General features: G+C 41.4%; 1 protein-coding gene across 8 annotated transcripts in view; it reads left to right on the forward strand.

Annotated features, from left to right (window-relative positions):
• LOC126248507 (phosphatidylinositol 4-phosphate 5-kinase type-1 alpha-like) overlaps positions 1-18,514 on the forward strand; it is a 300,192-nt gene that overhangs the window by 107,427 nt on the left and 174,251 nt on the right. For 6 of the 8 annotated variants that reach the window (XR_007545495.1, XM_049949546.1, XM_049949548.1 and 3 more), the window contains one exon: positions 6,185-6,439. The exons of the other annotated variants lie outside the window; for them this stretch is intronic. Coding sequence is in view for 5 of the 6 variants with exons in the window: in XM_049949546.1 (XP_049805503.1) it covers positions 6,185-6,439 (255 nt within the window). In the remaining variant the exon portion in view is untranslated. The remainder of the gene's footprint in view (positions 1-6,184; positions 6,440-18,514) is intronic. 8 annotated transcript variants of the gene reach the window in all.

An 18,514-nucleotide genomic window follows, 5' to 3' on the forward strand; every position in this document is an offset into this window, starting at 1 on the left:
GCATTCCAACTGTATTTGACCAGAAGATGTTTTCATCTACAATGAAGAGAATGTGTCACCACCCCAGTCCTTAAACTAAGGTAAAACCCAATGTCTGTTGACAGATACAGGCCGATTAGCCTTGTGGTCAGTAAACAGTTTGGAAGGATGGTAGTATGATGATTGTGCTGGGTTGTCAAATCGGGGAATTTTGTCTCCTGATCAGTGTGGTTTTTGAGATGGATGATCTACATCTGACCATGTGGTTAGGATGGAAGCAGCAATATGACAGGTTTTTTCTAAACACCATCATCACATTGCAGTCTTTTTTTATCTCCATAAGGCATACAGCGTTGCTTAACGACATCACATTTTACTTACCCTCTATGACTGTGGCTTTTGAGACTCCCTATTGAATTTCATTTGTCAGTTTTTATTCCATTGATTATTCTGGGTTAGAGATTGTATGTTGCTCACCTCCCTATGGGTTCAAGAGCATGGTTTCCCTGTTCAATGTATAATGTATTCCAAAGCAAATGCCCAAAATCCAGAGAACTCAAAGAGTGTACTTACCTTCAGAGTCACTTTATTCCTTTTGTGGGGAAGTGGTGATAAAAATATTCAGTGTAATTGTGACTTCAGATAGATAATTTGTTCAGTTTATCACTGCAAAATAAACTGGGAAAGGAGTGGACATGCACTCATTCTTACAAGAAGACCAGAAAAATCAAACAATGATTTCTGTGGTATTGTAAAACCAGAAAGGAATTTTGTTGAAAGAAATCATGCAACAGACCCTAACAATGGCATCAGAGATTTGTGGTACAAATACTAAGAAACATTTCAAAAATCAATTTAAAAAATGCAAGTAATGTTCACCAAGGACATCACTCACCCACCTAACAACTTGGTGGCATATGCTGTCACTCTCACAAATGTTTTGCAGAAGCAATTAAACGTGACAGTTTCATTATCTCCCCCCCCCCCCCCCCCCCACTCCCCACCGTGTTCATGTCTTTCACTACTTTGTGCCAGATAATTACCAATTCTCCTGGAAAGTGGATGACCAGTGGACCTATGTAATGCTTGAGAACTGTATCTGATGGATGGAGTTGCAGCCATCTAGGTATCCTGTCCTGTTTCTCATGAGGAATTAGAAAAGCTAGTGAAAAAGATGGAGAGGGTCTAAATTTGGTAGTTTATTGTGTGGCAAAACGATTTTGATCTCCGATGAAAACCATTTGTGTACTTTTAGCTCTTTGTCCCCCATAACAGAGATTAGTTTTGGTTTGTGAAGGAAATTTCTGGGGAGTTCAAAGAGATGGATCCAAAATTGAAATCTTGACTGACCCTGAAATTCAGCAGTTAAGTAAGGGTTTTGTATTTGGAAGTCATGTCGACATATTTCAAATTAAACATCTTAAGTTAATGTAAATATGTGACAAAAGGCAACAACAATCAAGAAACCAGAGTAATTCAGTCATAGCCTACTCACCGTTTTGGTAGTGTTTCACAGAAAATACTACTCTCTTTGTCACACAGACTCCCTCTCTCTCTCTCTCTCTCTCTCTCTCTCTCTCTCTCTCTCTCTCTCTCTCTCACGCCACGCCACACCTATTAATTCACGATGCCACCATATTTAAAAGCAGCTTAATGAGGATTGCTTGTGAACTTCTTGCTTCAGCTGTTAACAAAAAATAGTCCTTGCACTTTGAACATACATGTGTTGTTAACATCATGGGACCATCACTAGATTCTGTTGGTTTGAACTGTCCATGGAGAATAGTAATATAAGAGGGCATGTGAAGGGTCCTGATGTACCCCAGTTAACACTAAAAGGGAACTAACTGTGTGCATATTTGCTTTCTTTGAGCAAAGTCAGCACAAATGTAATTTTTTTAAAAGGGAATTACAATTAAACCAGTAGAATGAAACTATTCAGGTTCCGTGTAAACACTTCAAACATCCTCTGTCAGTTGTAAACGAGGATAGGCAAAGAATGATTACATAATTATTTTATATATCATTGTCTTTCCTAAGACTTGTATTATCTTTCTTGTGGCATGACACATTAAATGACATTACAGTGAACATGTGTTGCCTGACAAAAGGGAACGCTAACTATATATACAGGGTGAACCAGAATGCCACCAAAAAACTTTCAGATGTGATGGTAAGGACTAAAACAAGGAAACAAATCTGGTAAATATAGTCTCTGAAATGCACCCCTTAAGAGCTGTGAGCACTTGTTCATCTTTGCTACTGAATTCTATTTGCTTTCCATATTTTCTGAAAAAAAGAGTCCGTTAAACATGGGCTCTAAACTTTGTACCTGAAAAGCTACGGGCAGTTCTTCAGTAGAAGAGATGCATTTTACAGTAGCTAAGATGAACAAATGCTCATATCTTGTAAGGTATGCACTTTTAAAAGACCATGTTTACTGGACTACTTCTCTGAAAGTTTATTGGTGGACACCTGCTTTAACCCCCCCTCCCAGTTATAAGTTCAGTCTAAACAAGCGTAATGTATCTTTCTATTCATGATATGTCCAAGACAGGGCTTCTGAAGCACGGGTCCTGACTCACGTAGTATATACAGTCAGCTTCATGCATAACACATGATTGGGCCAGAGAAATAGTAGTATGTGGTCCATATAAGGCTTGCACGTTCCAAGCGGTACCTGGAATGTGCTGAAGTATGGTGCAAATTTAATCCCCAAAACTTTAATGACACTGTAGCTGCTGCTTAGTACAGCCACACTTTGCAAAATCTGAAATATATCTATTATTGTACCATATTACCATACTTAAATGTTTTTCAGTATCATGCTAAAAAAGGCATAATTCTGTTGTAGATTTTTTATGTTTTCACTTGTTTTGGACCTTTTGTGGAAGGTCTGCCTCCTCTCTAATAAACCATCCATGGAATGACTTCTGCTGCCGATTTCTGTGATAGGAAAGTTAATTTGGTCATGTCATATTGACCTATCATGTTTGTAAATTCTAAACTACTGTGCACATAAAAAGTGCTTAGAAAAGGTCTAAATGAATGTGAGTGAAACTTAGAGAGATTGGAAAGGCATTTTGACTTCTGTGTCAAAAGCTAGGCAACTCTAAGATGGTAATATACTGTTTGTCTCACCCCTCCATGTTCCTCAATTTATATGCTTCATTTGACCATTAAGAGGATGGTGTGAATCCTCCAGCATGTGTATTTGTTCTGCATTACTAACCACTTGCATGTTATTCCCTGCTTTGCATTTTCCTTAAGTTTCACTCTATTCCTCAGGTTGTTCCACAATGCTGCAACCATCATGATGATGAGTGTATAAAATGAGGCTTTATGTTTTTTTAATTATATTCTTTGTCAGCACAGTAAAAGATTTTTCAATGTAGAGTAAATGTTTTGTTGATATATCCATCTTATGTATATGTTTCACTTAATAAAAGCTTAAAATTATTCAGCAAAGTGAACTGCTGACCCAATGATAGCAGGAACTAATATGTCACGAGTAGTACACCCTGTCCCAGGTCAAAATGGTGCTCGTTGTTACCTGGCAGTACAATCACAAAAAGTGATTGTTGAAAATATATTTGTGAGCAACTGTGACAGCTTGCAGTTGAACTCCTTAAATTTATTGATGATGAGGAGAAATCGATGACAGTGTTGACAGAAAAGGTGGTGGAACATGAAAAAAATGAAGTTGAGGATGAGCAAATTATGACAGAGGAGACATAAGGCTGAGTGAAGTGGGATTCGAGTATATGCCCGAAAGGAAGAACAAAGTGCACACAGTAAATATGTGATTGACAGTATGGATAAATGTGTTGTTAGGTACCAATTTCTGCAATATATTGAAAAATACAACGTAATACTATCTTTGAGAAAACTTCACAGCTTTGATCTTACAGAACAAGGCTAGCAAAGAATATTGTTCAGGCTATAGTATTTCATTTAATATGATGCCGAATAAACATGTCAGCAGGAGTGAATGAAGTCAGATGTTTTCAAAAAATATGCATTAGTTTTTTCACAATAAGGATCAGAATTAAAGTGCCCAATGCTTTATTGAGATGAACCGTGGATCCATACTTATTAAACTATAAATAAATGCTATCGCAGTGACAGTGTCCAAGAAAGAATTCAGAGCATAGGCATATAGATGATTGGCGTGGTACAGTTCCACCTGTGAGAAGACTGGAGTGTATGCTATTACTTCCTCCCAGCGTCTGTTTCCCGGCTGCGACATGGTGGTGCTGCCACCCTGGCTGGGTCTTCCTTTCACTTTGCTGGTTAATAATTCACTGGGAAACTGTCTTGACAGCTGTTATCATTATTGCATGCTGACTACTATCTAGACAGTTGATATATATGTTTTGCATATTTTACATTTTGTTCATTACTAAGAACCTCAAGCCTAACATCTAGCATCTTCCTCATTTAATTTGTACTAATTTCCCCTCCTTCGTCTACCCCCTCCTTCGTCTACCCCCTCCTTCGTCTACCCCCTCCTTCGTCTACCCCCTCCTTCGTCTACCCCCTCCTTCGTCTACCCCCTCCTTCGTCTACCCTCTCCCTCCCGTTCTCCCTCCCTTCCTGTACCCCTCCACCTCACCTCGCCCAATCCTGTATTCCTCGCCTCACCCTCACCTTGTCCCCTCCTGTCACCCTCCTCTTCCCCCTCCACCTCCACCTTGTCTCTCCTCTCCTCTTCCCCTTCCACCTCCCCTCCTGTCATCCTCGCCTCACCCCCTCCTGTCATCCTCGCCTCAAGCCCTCCTGTCACCCTCGCCTCACCCCCTCCTGTCACCCTCGCCTCAACCCCTCCTGTCACCCTCGCCTCAACCCCTCCTGTCACCCTCGCCTCAACCCCTCCTGTCACCCTCGCCTCACCCCCTCCTGTCACCCTCGCCTCAACCCCTCCTGTCACCCTCGCCTCAACCCCTCCTGTCACCCTCGCCCCACCCCACTCCTGTCACCCTTCTCTTCCCCCTCCACCTCCACCTCCCTCTTGTCTCTCCTCTCCTCTTCCCCCTCCACCTCCACCTCCCTCTTGTCTCTCCTCTCCTCTTCCCCATCCACCTCCACCTCCCTCTTGTCTCTCCTCTCCTCTTCCCCATCCACCTCCACCTCCCTCTTGTCTCTCCTCTCCTCTTCCCCATCCACCTCCACCTCCCTCTCGTCTCTCCTCTCCTGTTCCCTCTCCACCTCCCTCTCGTCTCTCCTCTCCTGTTCCCTCTCCACCTCCCTCTCGTCTCTCCTCTCCTCCTTCCCCTCCACCTCTCTCTCGTCTCTCCTCCCTCTTCTCCGCACTCCCCTCCTTTTCTCCCTCTCTTCATTTCCTCTCTTCCTGCTTGTCCCTCCCCCTCCCCTCTGCCACTGTTCCCCCTCCATACCCCCTACCTAACCCCCCTGCCACCGTTCCCCCTCCACCCCCGCCCCTCTCTCTTCTCTCTCTCTCTCGCTCTCTCTCTCTCTCTCTCTCTCTCTCTCTCTTTCTCTCTCTCTCTCTCTCTCTTTCTCTTTCTCTGTCTCGCACAAAACCTTCCTTCTTTTTACTATTTATATTTCTCCACCGAAGCGTATTTTCATCTGTGAAGGGAATAGCAGCAATTTTGTGCACAGTGTTCAATGCTCCTGCTTTACTAAGAGTACTTCGTGGGCTATTTAATATCCAGTGTTTAATAAGGAAGTAGGTTAATTTCAAAAATATGAAATTATGTGGTTCACAGTAACTTACACAGCATCATATCTGCTAACCACTCAATGTACTGTTACTTCAGTAATGACTGTCATGTGCTTTCTCTGTACTGCTTACACTAATTTCTCTTCTTGTAAATTCCTTTTATCTTCTATCTACAAATTATTTATTTGCAGACTTGAAAATAAGTGAAAGTTGTTTTGACTTGTGTAATTGTAAGTTGCTCTGGTGTTTATGTGTATTTTGATGGATGTCTGTTTTAAGTTAGTCGTATATGTGCTTTCTTTTCTTCCTGTTGTTGCTTGTACCTCTGTAAGTTTTAGTTACAAGAAACTTGTTTGAGAATGGACTGTTTTCAAGTGGTACACCATTCCTGTATATGTCAATCTTTAGTTGTTTAATAGTTTCAGCAACTTTTTTATGTGCAGCATTGTGTATATGTACAGCATGTTGACACTCTTTCTTCATCTCTTGCTTTCTCTTCTGATTGTGCCGGAACCACAGGAAGCCCACCTGGAACAGTCGCTCCTACATCCACAAGCGCTGTAGCCGTAAGCTCCCCTCCCTCATCCACTCCGCCCTCATATCCCGCAGTGCTGAAGGATCGGCCACCGAGCTTCGGGAAGAGCGGCCAGCCCCCTGCTGTAGCCATTAGCACCGTCACATCTAGCACTAGTGGCAGTGGCAGCGGTAGCGGTGTGGCAGGAGCCCGGGTGCCACCCCCCGTCCCCCCTCGGGGGTCCCCGTTCGGCAAGCGAGGTTGGCTCGTGTGTGGAGTGCAGTAGCTTTGCATATTTTATCTTAACACTCCCAAGCTTTTACATTTTGTGTTGCAATATTTGTAGTTCAAAGTATTTAAAGTAGAAATGTGTGTGCTCATTTGAGTCCGCATCCTCAGATCAGCTTCCTGACAGTCGTATCATATTAATGCCCTTCTAGGTGCCTTGGGTATGCACATCACATTTGAGACACCAAGAAAGGGGGAAGTTTTAAGAAATTGTAGTCGCTGAAGTCAGGCATATCATTCAAAGCGATTGCTTGATAGGACACATTATAAGACAACAAGGGATCACCAGTTTAGTATTGAAGGAAAGTGGGTGGGGAGAGGGGGGGGGTTGAAAATTGTAGGAGAAGATCAAGAGAGGAATACAGTAAGCAGATTTAGAAGGATGTAGGTTTGCAGCAGTTCTTAGGATATAAAGTAGTTTGCACAGGACAGAGTAGCGTGGACAGCTGCTGAACCAGTCTTCAAACTGAAGATGACAACAACATTCAAAAATTGATGAGCTGTTTTGAAGTGATAGGAGACATGAATTTCACGAATTGGGTAGAGAGCAAGATCTATAGTTTAGCGGGGTTTCGAGGAGGACTAGCCTGTACAAAAAGTAATTTACAGATCCCTTGTAACATCAGTTATCAGCATTATTTTTCTTTCTGTCATAAATGAATAGATTGGGAACATTCAAAATTCTTTCACATCATTTGCAACAAGCTTATTTATTGTAAGAGAATGACAGAGATGCTCAGGTGGCTCCAGTGTAGACATAAGTGGAAAGTCATCATGCACTCGAGATAATAATAGTTGCTAACTTCGGAGAACCTTTGTTTCAGTAGAGGACACACAGCATATTATTACACAGTGCGTAAGTGCCAAACAAGGACTGTAGTGATGAAACTGGGGAAATTAAAATGTACAGACACAACATATATGTAATTTTCTGTGCAAAATTTGTGAGCAGTTTCGAAAGTGAGGCAGATGATAAGTCCCACATACACTCGTCCTTATGTGTAGATCTATAAGTAAATCACTGAAAATGAATTGAAACGGATGAAAGGAAAACCAAATTAAAACTGCCAGCAAAATCAGTGTCTTTCTGTCCACACAGCTTTTCTTATTATTTTTCATGTGAGCTTCTGTCAAGAAGTTCTAATATCTGTACGCATATCTGGGATGACTTGTGTTTAATTACATTACCTCAGTGCTTGCACTTTTTTATCTGTGCATTAGCTTTTGCATGAGCTGCCTTCCTAGTGAAAAGTAACTGTTCATATATCTGTTTTCAGTAGTGTTACTTATTTTAATCTTAGTGTACAGTGAGAACTTTGTAGCGCAGATTTTAGTGATAGTTTCTATTTCTCTTGTTTATACTTCGTGCGCATCATAACTTTCGTAGTAGTGCCACTGGTGAGTAATTTTCTCTCTTTCTGGGGTCTGTTCTTTCTCAGTTTTGACTGCTTTTTTTGTATATTTCTTTTTTTGTAATTTTATACAGTTTTTAAGCAGCACAAAATGGGTAGAACTGTACTGTCTGTCTGGAAACAGTTAGATTCTATTTCAGCAATTGTTGACAGGCTTTAGGTTACTGCTTTAACCTGCAATGACATTGGGGTACCAGTGGCAAAAGTTGACACCTTCAATGCCATCAGAATCCCATGGAAACTCCATTGTCACTATACCTTCCAGTACGTAACATCCAACTGCTCTGCCTTCATTTCAGGGTGAGTGGCAGACTGTGTTAGCTTCTCATATATCTGGGAGGAGAGCAAAAGTGGAAACTGGCCACACAGCTGTCCCCTTTTGTCTTATCAGGTGGTACAAGTTGCTACTCATTGTTGATAACGCGTCTTGAAGCAGCATGGAATGGTTTGTGTATTAGGTTGCTAAAAGAGCCCGTCAGGGAAATAGCAGTGAGGTTGGGAAAGGAGGCTAGTATTTACTCAGTATGATTACTGGGAGGTCTCATCCAAGATGCGGAGGCGGCTTTGCTGGTGGATGTTGAACACACAACTGGGCACAACTAGTTGCAAATCATATCTCATGTTGACATGAATGATGCTTGTCATTTGGGTCCTCAGAGTGCTCTTGCTTTCTGTAGGTATTTACTGAAATAGCAAATCCAGCTAACAATTCACACAGAGTGCAAGTAGTAAGGTCCCAAAATTTTCATTTCTTCTCTTATTAAAGGTAATAATGCCCAGATAGTATTAGGAACAGAAAGTGGGTGAAAACTGCAAGTGCATAGCAACAAAACCCAAAAGCCGGATTGGAATATATATCATGAAGATAGATAATACACAGGTGAAGTTAAAGCATCAAAGGTGGATCAAACGTGCTAATCGGATGCTTTTATAGACCACGTGTGTCAAGAGCTGTAATGGCAGACTACTTCAGAGAAAACTTGCAGAATTTTGTAAGTATATTTTCTGAAAATGTTATTGTAATAGGAGATTATGTTCAGTTTGCCTGCTATAGAATGGGGGAATGGTGAGATCAAAATTGGTCCCTTAGACAGATATTTGTCTGATATTATTCTGAATAATGTGTTGTTCAAAAATTACTTCTAGCAGATACAGAACCAACTTATGAGGGTAACATCTCAGATCTCCTAGGGACAGACAGACTAGAACATTTCAAAGCAGTTAACATAGAGGAGGGCATCAGTGATCATAAGGCTGTGATAGCATCAGTGTCTATGGATGTTACAAGGAATATTAAGAACAGTAAGAATATATCTTAGTGTGGCGAGAGTGACAGGATAGAATTTGTGGAGTATCTAAGTAGTCAACATCAAATGTTCCGTTTTGAGGACAAAGATGTCAAGCACAAATGGATAGAATTCAGAAGCATTATTCACTACTCCTTAGACAATTATGTGCAGAGCAAGGTTTTAAGTGATAGCGAAAAACCCACCATGTTTTAAATGAAATTGAAGCCCACCTGACAAACAAAAGATACACAAAGTGAAAATAACTGTAAGGGGAGCAGTGATAGAAGTGTTCAGTGAATTTGAAAGTAAAAATTTTCCAACCAGTCTGGCTAAAAAGCCAAAGAAGTTTTGGTGTTATGTAAAGACAGTAAGTAGATCAAAATCTATGCAGTCACTCAGTGACCATGCTGGCAACAAAATGGAAGATGGCAGAGAGAAAGACAAAATCTGGATTCAGTCTTCCACAGAAGATCATAATACAGTTTCTTGTTTCAGTTGTTGCACGAATGCCAAAATGGGAGATAATGAGGCAAGTGATTGCGGATTAGAAAAGCAACCACAATCACTTAACAGTGGAATGACATCTAGACCTGATGAGATACCTGTAAGATTCTACAGCAATTATGTGAAAAGACTTGCTCCCCTTCTAGTAGTAGTTCATTGTAGGTCACTGGAGCAACAGAGGTCTCCTAGGGACTGGAAAAAAGCACAGGTCATTCCCATGTTCAGGGAGGATCATAGCATAGATGCACCTATATTGCTGATGTCAGTCTGTTGTAGAATTATGCTGACATATTATAACATTTTTGGAGAACAAAAATCTCCTCTGTAAAAATCAACATGAATTCTGCAAACAGAGGTCTTTAAAACTCATTTCGCACTGTTCACCCATGAGAGCCACAGTGCCATAAACATTAGCAGCCAAGTTGATGCCATGTGTCTTCAGGGCTACATTGATACAATGGTCCAGTGTCATTCAGTGAACAAAATGCCGGCTTCCCAAGTATCTAACCAGACATGTGACTGGATTCAAGACCTCCTTGCTGGTAGAGCTCAACACGTCACTCTTAACGGAACAGAATCAACAGATGTGGAGGTAATGTCAGGAGTGCTCCAAGGATGCATGGTAGGTCCATTAGTGTTTACAGCATACAAGGTGGAGAAAAATGGTGTCATGAAGTTTTAGCCCAGGATACCTGATGCCAGTAGGAACCAAAATTACTAATGTTGTGTAGGTCAACAACGCACAATTTTTAAACTATGGGAACCTGGCGCCACGCGAATGTTTATCTGCTGGAGATCACGATGTATCCAAGGCGGACCGCACGCTTGATGGTAGCTTGCCAGCCTTCCACTCTGGGGGCCTGGAGGCGAATCTGCCTGGGGTCCCGACACATCCATTTTAATTTCATGATAAAACGTACCGGGAACAAACCCATCAACAGAAAGTATTTCACAAAGTGTTTTGGCCCTGTAAAGGCCCTTTCTTGTAGCTATGACATTGTTTACTTAAAGCAGGTGCTTGAACTGGCGACCTTGTGACGCCACGCAAGCTTGGTATTGTCGAACGGTGTTTTGCCAAATTCTTTCAAGGTTCCTGGCATTCTCCTGATGGGATTAGCGGCATTGTTGAATGCGATCCATTAATTCCTCATCATTTCTAGGTGGTTCACGTCCGGGTGGTTGAACTAGAACCTTGGAGAATCCCCACAGGAAAAAGTTTGATGGCGTGAGGCCTAGTGATCGCAGGGGCCATGTCCTACGAGCACCTCTCCCAGTTATCTGGCCATCAAAGAGTTCATTTAAATATCCGCGCAAAGCATGACAGTTATGTGGGGGCACCCCATGATGTTGCAATCACATGTGTAGCCGTATGTCCAGGGGAACATTTTCCAGCAGGCCAGGTTGAGTTTCGTACAAAAAGTGAAGGTAATTTGCCCCGGTAAGCTGAGGAGATATATGGACCAACCCAATCAGATGGTCATCCACAATGCCTGCTGAAATGTTGAGCGAAAATCGTTCCTGGTGTCCATGGACGCACATGACGTGAGGATTTCCTCTTGCCCAGTAATGAACGTTTCGAGTGTTGTAAAGGCCATCCCGATGGAAGGTGCACTCATCGGTAAACAACACAATGGTGGGGAAGTTTGGATCTTGTGCAACACATCACAGAAACCACCAGCAAAACCCTAGCCTGTGTTCATATTCCACCACAGGATTTAGGTCTTGAACAGGGTGGAAACAAAATTGATGCTGGCCGTCATCCCTCAAAACCTCCCAGACTAACCGATGAGTGACCTCCATGTCGTGTGCTCGAGAACAGTCTCTTAAAATGCAGCATCCAGTCGTGTTCGAGATCTTCCAGCATCACCATGATATCCCGCTAACGATCCTGTCTTGCCAAGTTGCTGGTGAATTGCTGTAAACATTTGTGGGTGTGGGTGGCGTCTTGGTGAATACTGTTCCTCATACAACCGTCTAGCTTCATGCACATTACCGTTGGCTAGTCCATAAACAAAAACCATATCTCGCGCGCGCGCGCGCGCGCGCGCGCGCGCGTGTGTGTGTGTGTGTGTGTGTGTGTGTGTGTGTGTGTGTGGACGTGCGTGCTCGAGCTCCAAAGCGTAGATTACGTGAGAATGCCTGTGATGTGAGGTGGAGACAAACAGCAAGACCTATTCGACACGTGTGTGTATCACGTTGGGGCAGTGATGGGGCGAGGGACGTTTGTATGTGCGAACCGACAATCATAACGCTGCCTGTGTCAACCGATGAATGGCAACAGGGCAATCCACAGCCAGTCGGAGTGTGTGGCTCCAAGTTTCCATAGTTTAAAAATGGTGCATTGTCGACCTACGCAACATTAGTAATTTTTGTTCCTACTGGCATCAGCAATCCAAGGTTAAAATTTCGTGACACAATTTTTCTCCACCCTGTATATAAGTGATCTTGTGGATATCATTGTAAGCTGCATGAAGCTGTTCACATATGATACAATTGTCTATAAAATGTTAGCAATACCAGAAGATTGTAGCAAATTGCAGGAACTGGCAGTTGACCCTGAGTGAAAAAAGTATCATATTACACATAAATAGGCAAAGAAATCCACTGCTGTACACTAATGCTTTTGGCAACAAATCACTAGGACCAATAACTGCCATCAAATACCTAGAAGTAACTATCCAGTGCAACTTAAATTGAAATGACTGCTTAAAAATAATTGTAGGAAAGGAGATGCCATGGGAACAATCATAAGGAAATGTATTTCATCCATGAAAGTAGTAGTTTACAAAACACTGGTTCAACTGATTCTTGAGTGTTGTTCATCAGTCTGAGACCTTTACTAGATTGGATTATTAAAGGAGATAGAGAACATACAATGATGTGTTTCATCATGGAATCATTTAGTCAGCATGAGAGCATTATGGGGATACTCTACAAACTCCAGTGGCAGTTGCTGCAAGACAGTCATTGTTAATCTCTGGGGGGGTTTATTATTGAAATTCAGAGAGAGTACATTCTGGGAAGAGCCCGGGCGACATACAGTATCTCATAAAAAGTATCCGGACACCTCTGTGTAATGAGGGATTGACCATTAGATGCAAGAAAGATGGACCCAATAGTATAAAAGGATGTGGGGGGGATATTGTGTTGTCAGAATGGATCGGTCAGGAGAGTGCAGTGACTTCAAATGTGGACTAGTCTTTGGATGTCACCTGAGCAACAGATCCATCAAGAACATTTCAACCATTCTATGGCTGTCCAAGTAGTCTATTGATGATGTGATTATGAAGTGGAAATGCGAAGGAAGAACCACAGCTAAATCAAGACCAGGCAGGTGTCAGATACTGATGGACAGGGACCATCAAACATTGTGGAGGGCTGTAAAAAAATCTTAAAAAATGAGGAGAAGCAATCACTCATGAATTTCAAACTGCTGACAGCAGTTCAGCTAGCACAGTGACTGCATCTAGGAAGTTAAAAATAATGGGGTACAGTGGTCAAGCAGCTCCACATAGCCACATGTTTCTGCAGTCAATGCTAAGCGATGCTTGAGGTGGTGTAAAGAGCAATGCTACTGGACAAAAGATGACTATAAGTGTGTGATTTGGGGTGTTCAATCACACCATATCATGTGGTACTCCAATGGAAGAATTTGGGTTTAACGAGTGCATGGAGAGCATTACTTACAATCATGTATAGTGCCAACAGTGAAGTATGGAGGAGGTCGTGTTACCGTATGGATCTGTTTTTCGTAATTAGGGTGTAGTCCCTGTATTCCACCGAAGAAAAAGCTAAATGCAGAAGGATATGAACACATTTTACAGTATTGTGTACTGCGTATAGTGGGAGAGTAGTTTGGAGACAGTGATTGCTTGTATCAACATGACAATGCATCCTGTCGTAAAGCAGTGTCTGTGACACAATGGTGAGTGGACAGTAGCTTTCCTGAAATGGACTGCCCATGGTCCCAACTTGAATGCAATGGAACATCTTTGGAATGAGTTACAACATCAACTTTGCTCCAGACAACAGTGTCCATTATCATTATCTTGACTGGGTTTGGCGCTGGAGGAAGAATGGATTGCCATTCCTCCACAGACATTCCGATGCATCATTGGAAGTGTTCCTAGCAGAGTTGAGCCATCATTTAGTTAAAGTACAGACACACCCCATATTAATTTCCACTAATAAGTATCTGGATACTTTTCACCATATAGTGTTAGTTCTTATCGTATACTTCTCACAAAATTACCATAGTTTTCAGCTGTGCCTGGGTTAAAAAATGCATTGTAACTGATATTTCATGGCACATGTGGTTCATGTATGTCCTATACGATTGAAGTCAGGTTCCTTTGGGACAGACAAGTACTCTTCTGATATTTCATTAAACCATCCTGATGCAGTTCTAGAACATTGTGTTGATGAACTGTTTTGTCAAATGTACAGATTTTCATCAGAGCGCTACTGGCAGGGAGGAAGATGAACAATATGCAAGCATATCCACAAATTTTATTCTTATATTTGACACTTACTGATAGATGTACATCCCATTTCATGCTTAATAAATACTTTCCACGTGAAAATACCATCACCCATCAAGACTGCACTCTGCTGGAAAATGTGATCCATTGGCTCTTGCTCATTTTGTGCACTTGCCAAGATGTGCTACCGTTTGACAGTTCACACGATGTCTCTTGTGACAATCTTAATGTGTTGTGACATGTTGTTCAGGAAGTATTTGGAGGGGTAGCATTGATTTGTGAGAATGTGATTTACATTAAAATGAGAAATATTCAAGCTTATTGCCAAGAGTGTGAGAGTCGTTCGTAAGTGTAACAACATTCAAGAGTTCAACTAAAAATCTAGTTATTCAGTCCAACTGGGTATTCAGCTTTACCAGATAAAAAGTAAACACTGTCATTGACTCATAAAATTTAAATGTTTTATGTAGTTGGTGCATACAACAATGAGACAAAACATTATGACCACCGGCTTAATAGCATGTTTGTCAATTTGAGGAACACAATAGAGCAGCGATTCTGCAGGGCATGGGTTTGACGTACCTTAGGTAGGTTTCCAGAGGTATGTGGCACCAGTTTTCTATGTGTAGGTCATGCACTTCTTGTAAATTATTTGTTGGTGGTTTGTGGATGCGGATTTCGTGCTAAGTAGCAGCCCAGATGTTTCATCAGGTTCACATCAATTGAATTTGGTGGCCAAGACCTTAAAGTAAGTTTAATATCATATTCCTCAAGCCACTGAACCATGATTCTGGTCTTGCAACAGGGACAATTTATCCTGCTGGAAGATGCCATTGCAATCAGGAAGACATGAAGACTGAAGTGATGCAAAAGGTCCACAGTAATAACGGAGTCCACAATTGTTTTGGTTCCTTTGATTACTACCACAAGTCGCGTGGAAGCCCAAGTGAGCATCCCCCACTGCGTAATACTGCCATCGCTGGCTTGTATCTGTAGTGAGGTGCATGTTTTGAGCAGTTGTTTGCCTGAATGACAACATATCCAGACAAGACCATCGACCTTGTGTAACGAGAAACATGATTCATCTGACCAGGTGACGTGTGTCCATTGATTCACAATCCAGTCTCAATGATCCTGTGCCCACTGCATTCGTAATTGACCATGTGGTTGGGTCAACATGGGGGTGATCTGCTACAGAGCCTCATGTTCAACAATGTGTGCTGATTATAAGCTACAACCTCCTATCATACTTCATAGAGCAGCCAAGTCTCCAGTGATGAGGCATGGACATCCAATACCTTATCATTTACTTATGGTTTCATTGTCATTTAAACATTTTTTGTGAAATGCTCATGGCAGTAGCACACAAACAGCCTCTCATCTTCTTCATTTCTGAGATGTTCATTCTCAGGTGCCAGGACATAAGAATTGGCCCTTTGTCAAACTTGCTTATGTCAGTGGATTACCCCATTTGCAACTCATATCATCACTAGAATGATTCTCTTTTTCTCTGTACTGTGCTTATTTACTTTTCTTACTGTGTCACGTGTGCGCAGTGCCAACTGGTGGCATTATGTGTTGCACTGGGCAGTGGCTATAATGTGTTAGCTTATCAGTGTGCGTTTCCTGACACTCTGACATGCTTCATCGTTTTTATTGCCCCATAAATTATGTTGATTGTCCCAAGTATAGAAGAAGAAGATGAAACATATTGTTTTTTAGTGGAAATGCAAGTGGAAATTGAAGTGATTTAATGTGCTGTGTACTGCTGCTTCATTATACGTTTGGATGTGGCATAATAAAAACAGTCATGAGCAGTCAAGGTACATACAGTAATGGAAATCAGTGTAAAGGCAGGGTTCCACGAAAATAATAGTACAACGTCTGAAGCATATATTTATCAAATTTACTATGAAAGAAGTAGATACATATTATAAGACTTAAACAATCATGATGGAATTACAAAGTTTCATTCATAATATGAGTAACAAAAGAAGATAGTTGTGTTTCCTGAATGGAAATTGGTATAAAGACACTCACTGTCTACATCTACATCTATACTCTGCAAGCCACCTGATTGTGTGTGGCGGAGGGTACTTTGAGTACCTCTATCGGTTCTCCCTTCTATTCCAGTCTCGTATTGTTCATGGAAAGAAAGATTGTCGGTATGCCTCTGTGTGGGCTCTAATCTCTCTGATTTTATCCTCATGGTCTCTTTGCGAGATATACGTCAGAGGGAGCAATATACTGCTTGACTCCTTGGTGAAGGTATGTTCTCGAAACTTCAACAAAAGTCTGTACCGAGCTACTGAGCATCTCTCCCGCAGAGTCTTCCACTGGAGTTTATCTGTCATCTCCATAACGCTTTCGCGATTACTTAATGATCGTGTAACGAAGCGCGCTGCTCTCCGTTGGATCTTCTCTCTCTCTTCTATCAACTCTGTCTGGTACGGATCCCACACTGGTGAGCAATATTTAAGCAGTGGGCGAACAAGTGTACTGTAACCTACTTCCTTTGTTTTCGGATTGCACTTCCTTAGGATTTTTCCAATGAATCTCAGTCTGGCATATGCTTTACCGACGATCAACTTTATATGATCATTCCATTTTAAATCACTCCTAATGCCTGGCCTGTTGTGTTATTGTATTTCTAATACTTTGTCCAACCTCCGTTCTTCCTAATTACCTCAAAAATTCTCTTCGACATTGGTTTTGTTAAGGTTTGTAGTACATGAAGTGAAATTGTCACTCAGTCTTCTTGTATCACAATTTTTAGCTCACATATGGCCTCAAATTGCCTTCTATTGCGATAGACACACCTTGCCAATATTTCACAAAGGTTTTCCGTGCGGTTCAAATCCAGGCTACTTGCAGGCCAGGGCAAGACATCGATATCTTTATCTTCAAACCATTTTTTGTTCTAGCAGAACCCTACGTAGGTGTTTTATCTCATTAAAACATTAGATTCTCATCCCCTAGGTCCTCATACATTCTAATAAATTCTGTTTCTAGCATCTCATTGGACATAGAATTCATCCAAGCAGTGTGTGACTTTTCTTTAGTGCAGAAGGCTGCCCAAATAATAACACTTTCACCACCAAAATTTCTCGTCATTCTTATCTGCTGCTCTGTTCTCAGATCATGCCAACAGTATTGAAATTCATCCTGCCCATCTAAATTAAACTTTTTCTCACCACTGAATATCACTTTATCACATTCTGAAATCCATGATATACATTTTTCAGCAAACTCCAATCTAGCCTGGTTATGTTTTGGTGTTAATGCAGGTTTCTGCAGTCATTTCTTGAATGCCAGATGTTTGTCATGTAACAAAATTTGTCATACACATCTGATAGTTACCGGCAATTGTAAATAGGCAACAAGTTCAGAAGAATAGCAGTTTGTGGCTCTTGCTTTGCACAAAGTAACTCTTTATTTGCCTCAGATAATTTTGCTTTGCCCATATTTTCCATTCTGTTCACATTGTGCACCCAATCTAACAAAATTATCAATCACTGTACTTGAAGAGTTCATCTTTTTGCCAGTTTTACAATGAGTGTGTCCTATTTCATTGTATGTACTGAATTATGCTTTATCATCATGTGATAACTGTATTCCATATGACATTGCCACACTCATGGTTTATGTACATGACATTCACTGTCACTAATGGTGTCTGTTCCATATCCCCAGTAGACGCATGTACGCACACACTAACACCACTCAGAGCTGATTGCCTTTATACTGAATCAAATGCAATATAATTTGACTGAAAATGTTGGTATATTGGATTTCATACTATTGCATATACACTGTGCACAACATTTCCAACTGAAAGTGTTAATTTTTCTGCAGATATCCTTGCCTTTATACTGATTTCCACTGTTGTACACCTATGCACTCCTCTTGTCATGATGGCAGTGAAGATATATTGTGGCTTTGACTCCACGAGATATATAAAGCAGTGGCAATCATCTGTAACTGTGATAACTCAACCTTATCCCACAAACCATGGATGTTGATCAGAATTGAGTCTTAGGTTTGCCTAAAAAGATTTAGCTCTGATGATCCAGGAGGCCCCATCCCTCACATCGAGATGACCCTCAAATCATACAAAAACAGTACTGTAACAATGTGGCAGGGCACTGGCTCGCTGAAGATAAGGGTCACCACCAGGGTGCTGTAAGTAAACAAACAGATGTACATGACAGTTGATTCCTGTATTGTCTGCTAGTGGGAGATGGTGGCAGATATATCAGAAGACACATGTGTACATGTGTGATCTACCATTATGTGTAGAACTGTGCAAGTGTAAACTTGAAATACTTCAGTTTCTTATTAAGCTGGTTAGACAGGGAACA

This window comes from Schistocerca nitens, chromosome 3, assembly GCF_023898315.1.
Source record: "Schistocerca nitens isolate TAMUIC-IGC-003100 chromosome 3, iqSchNite1.1, whole genome shotgun sequence".
NCBI classification, from domain to species: Eukaryota; Metazoa; Arthropoda; class Insecta; order Orthoptera; family Acrididae; genus Schistocerca; species Schistocerca nitens.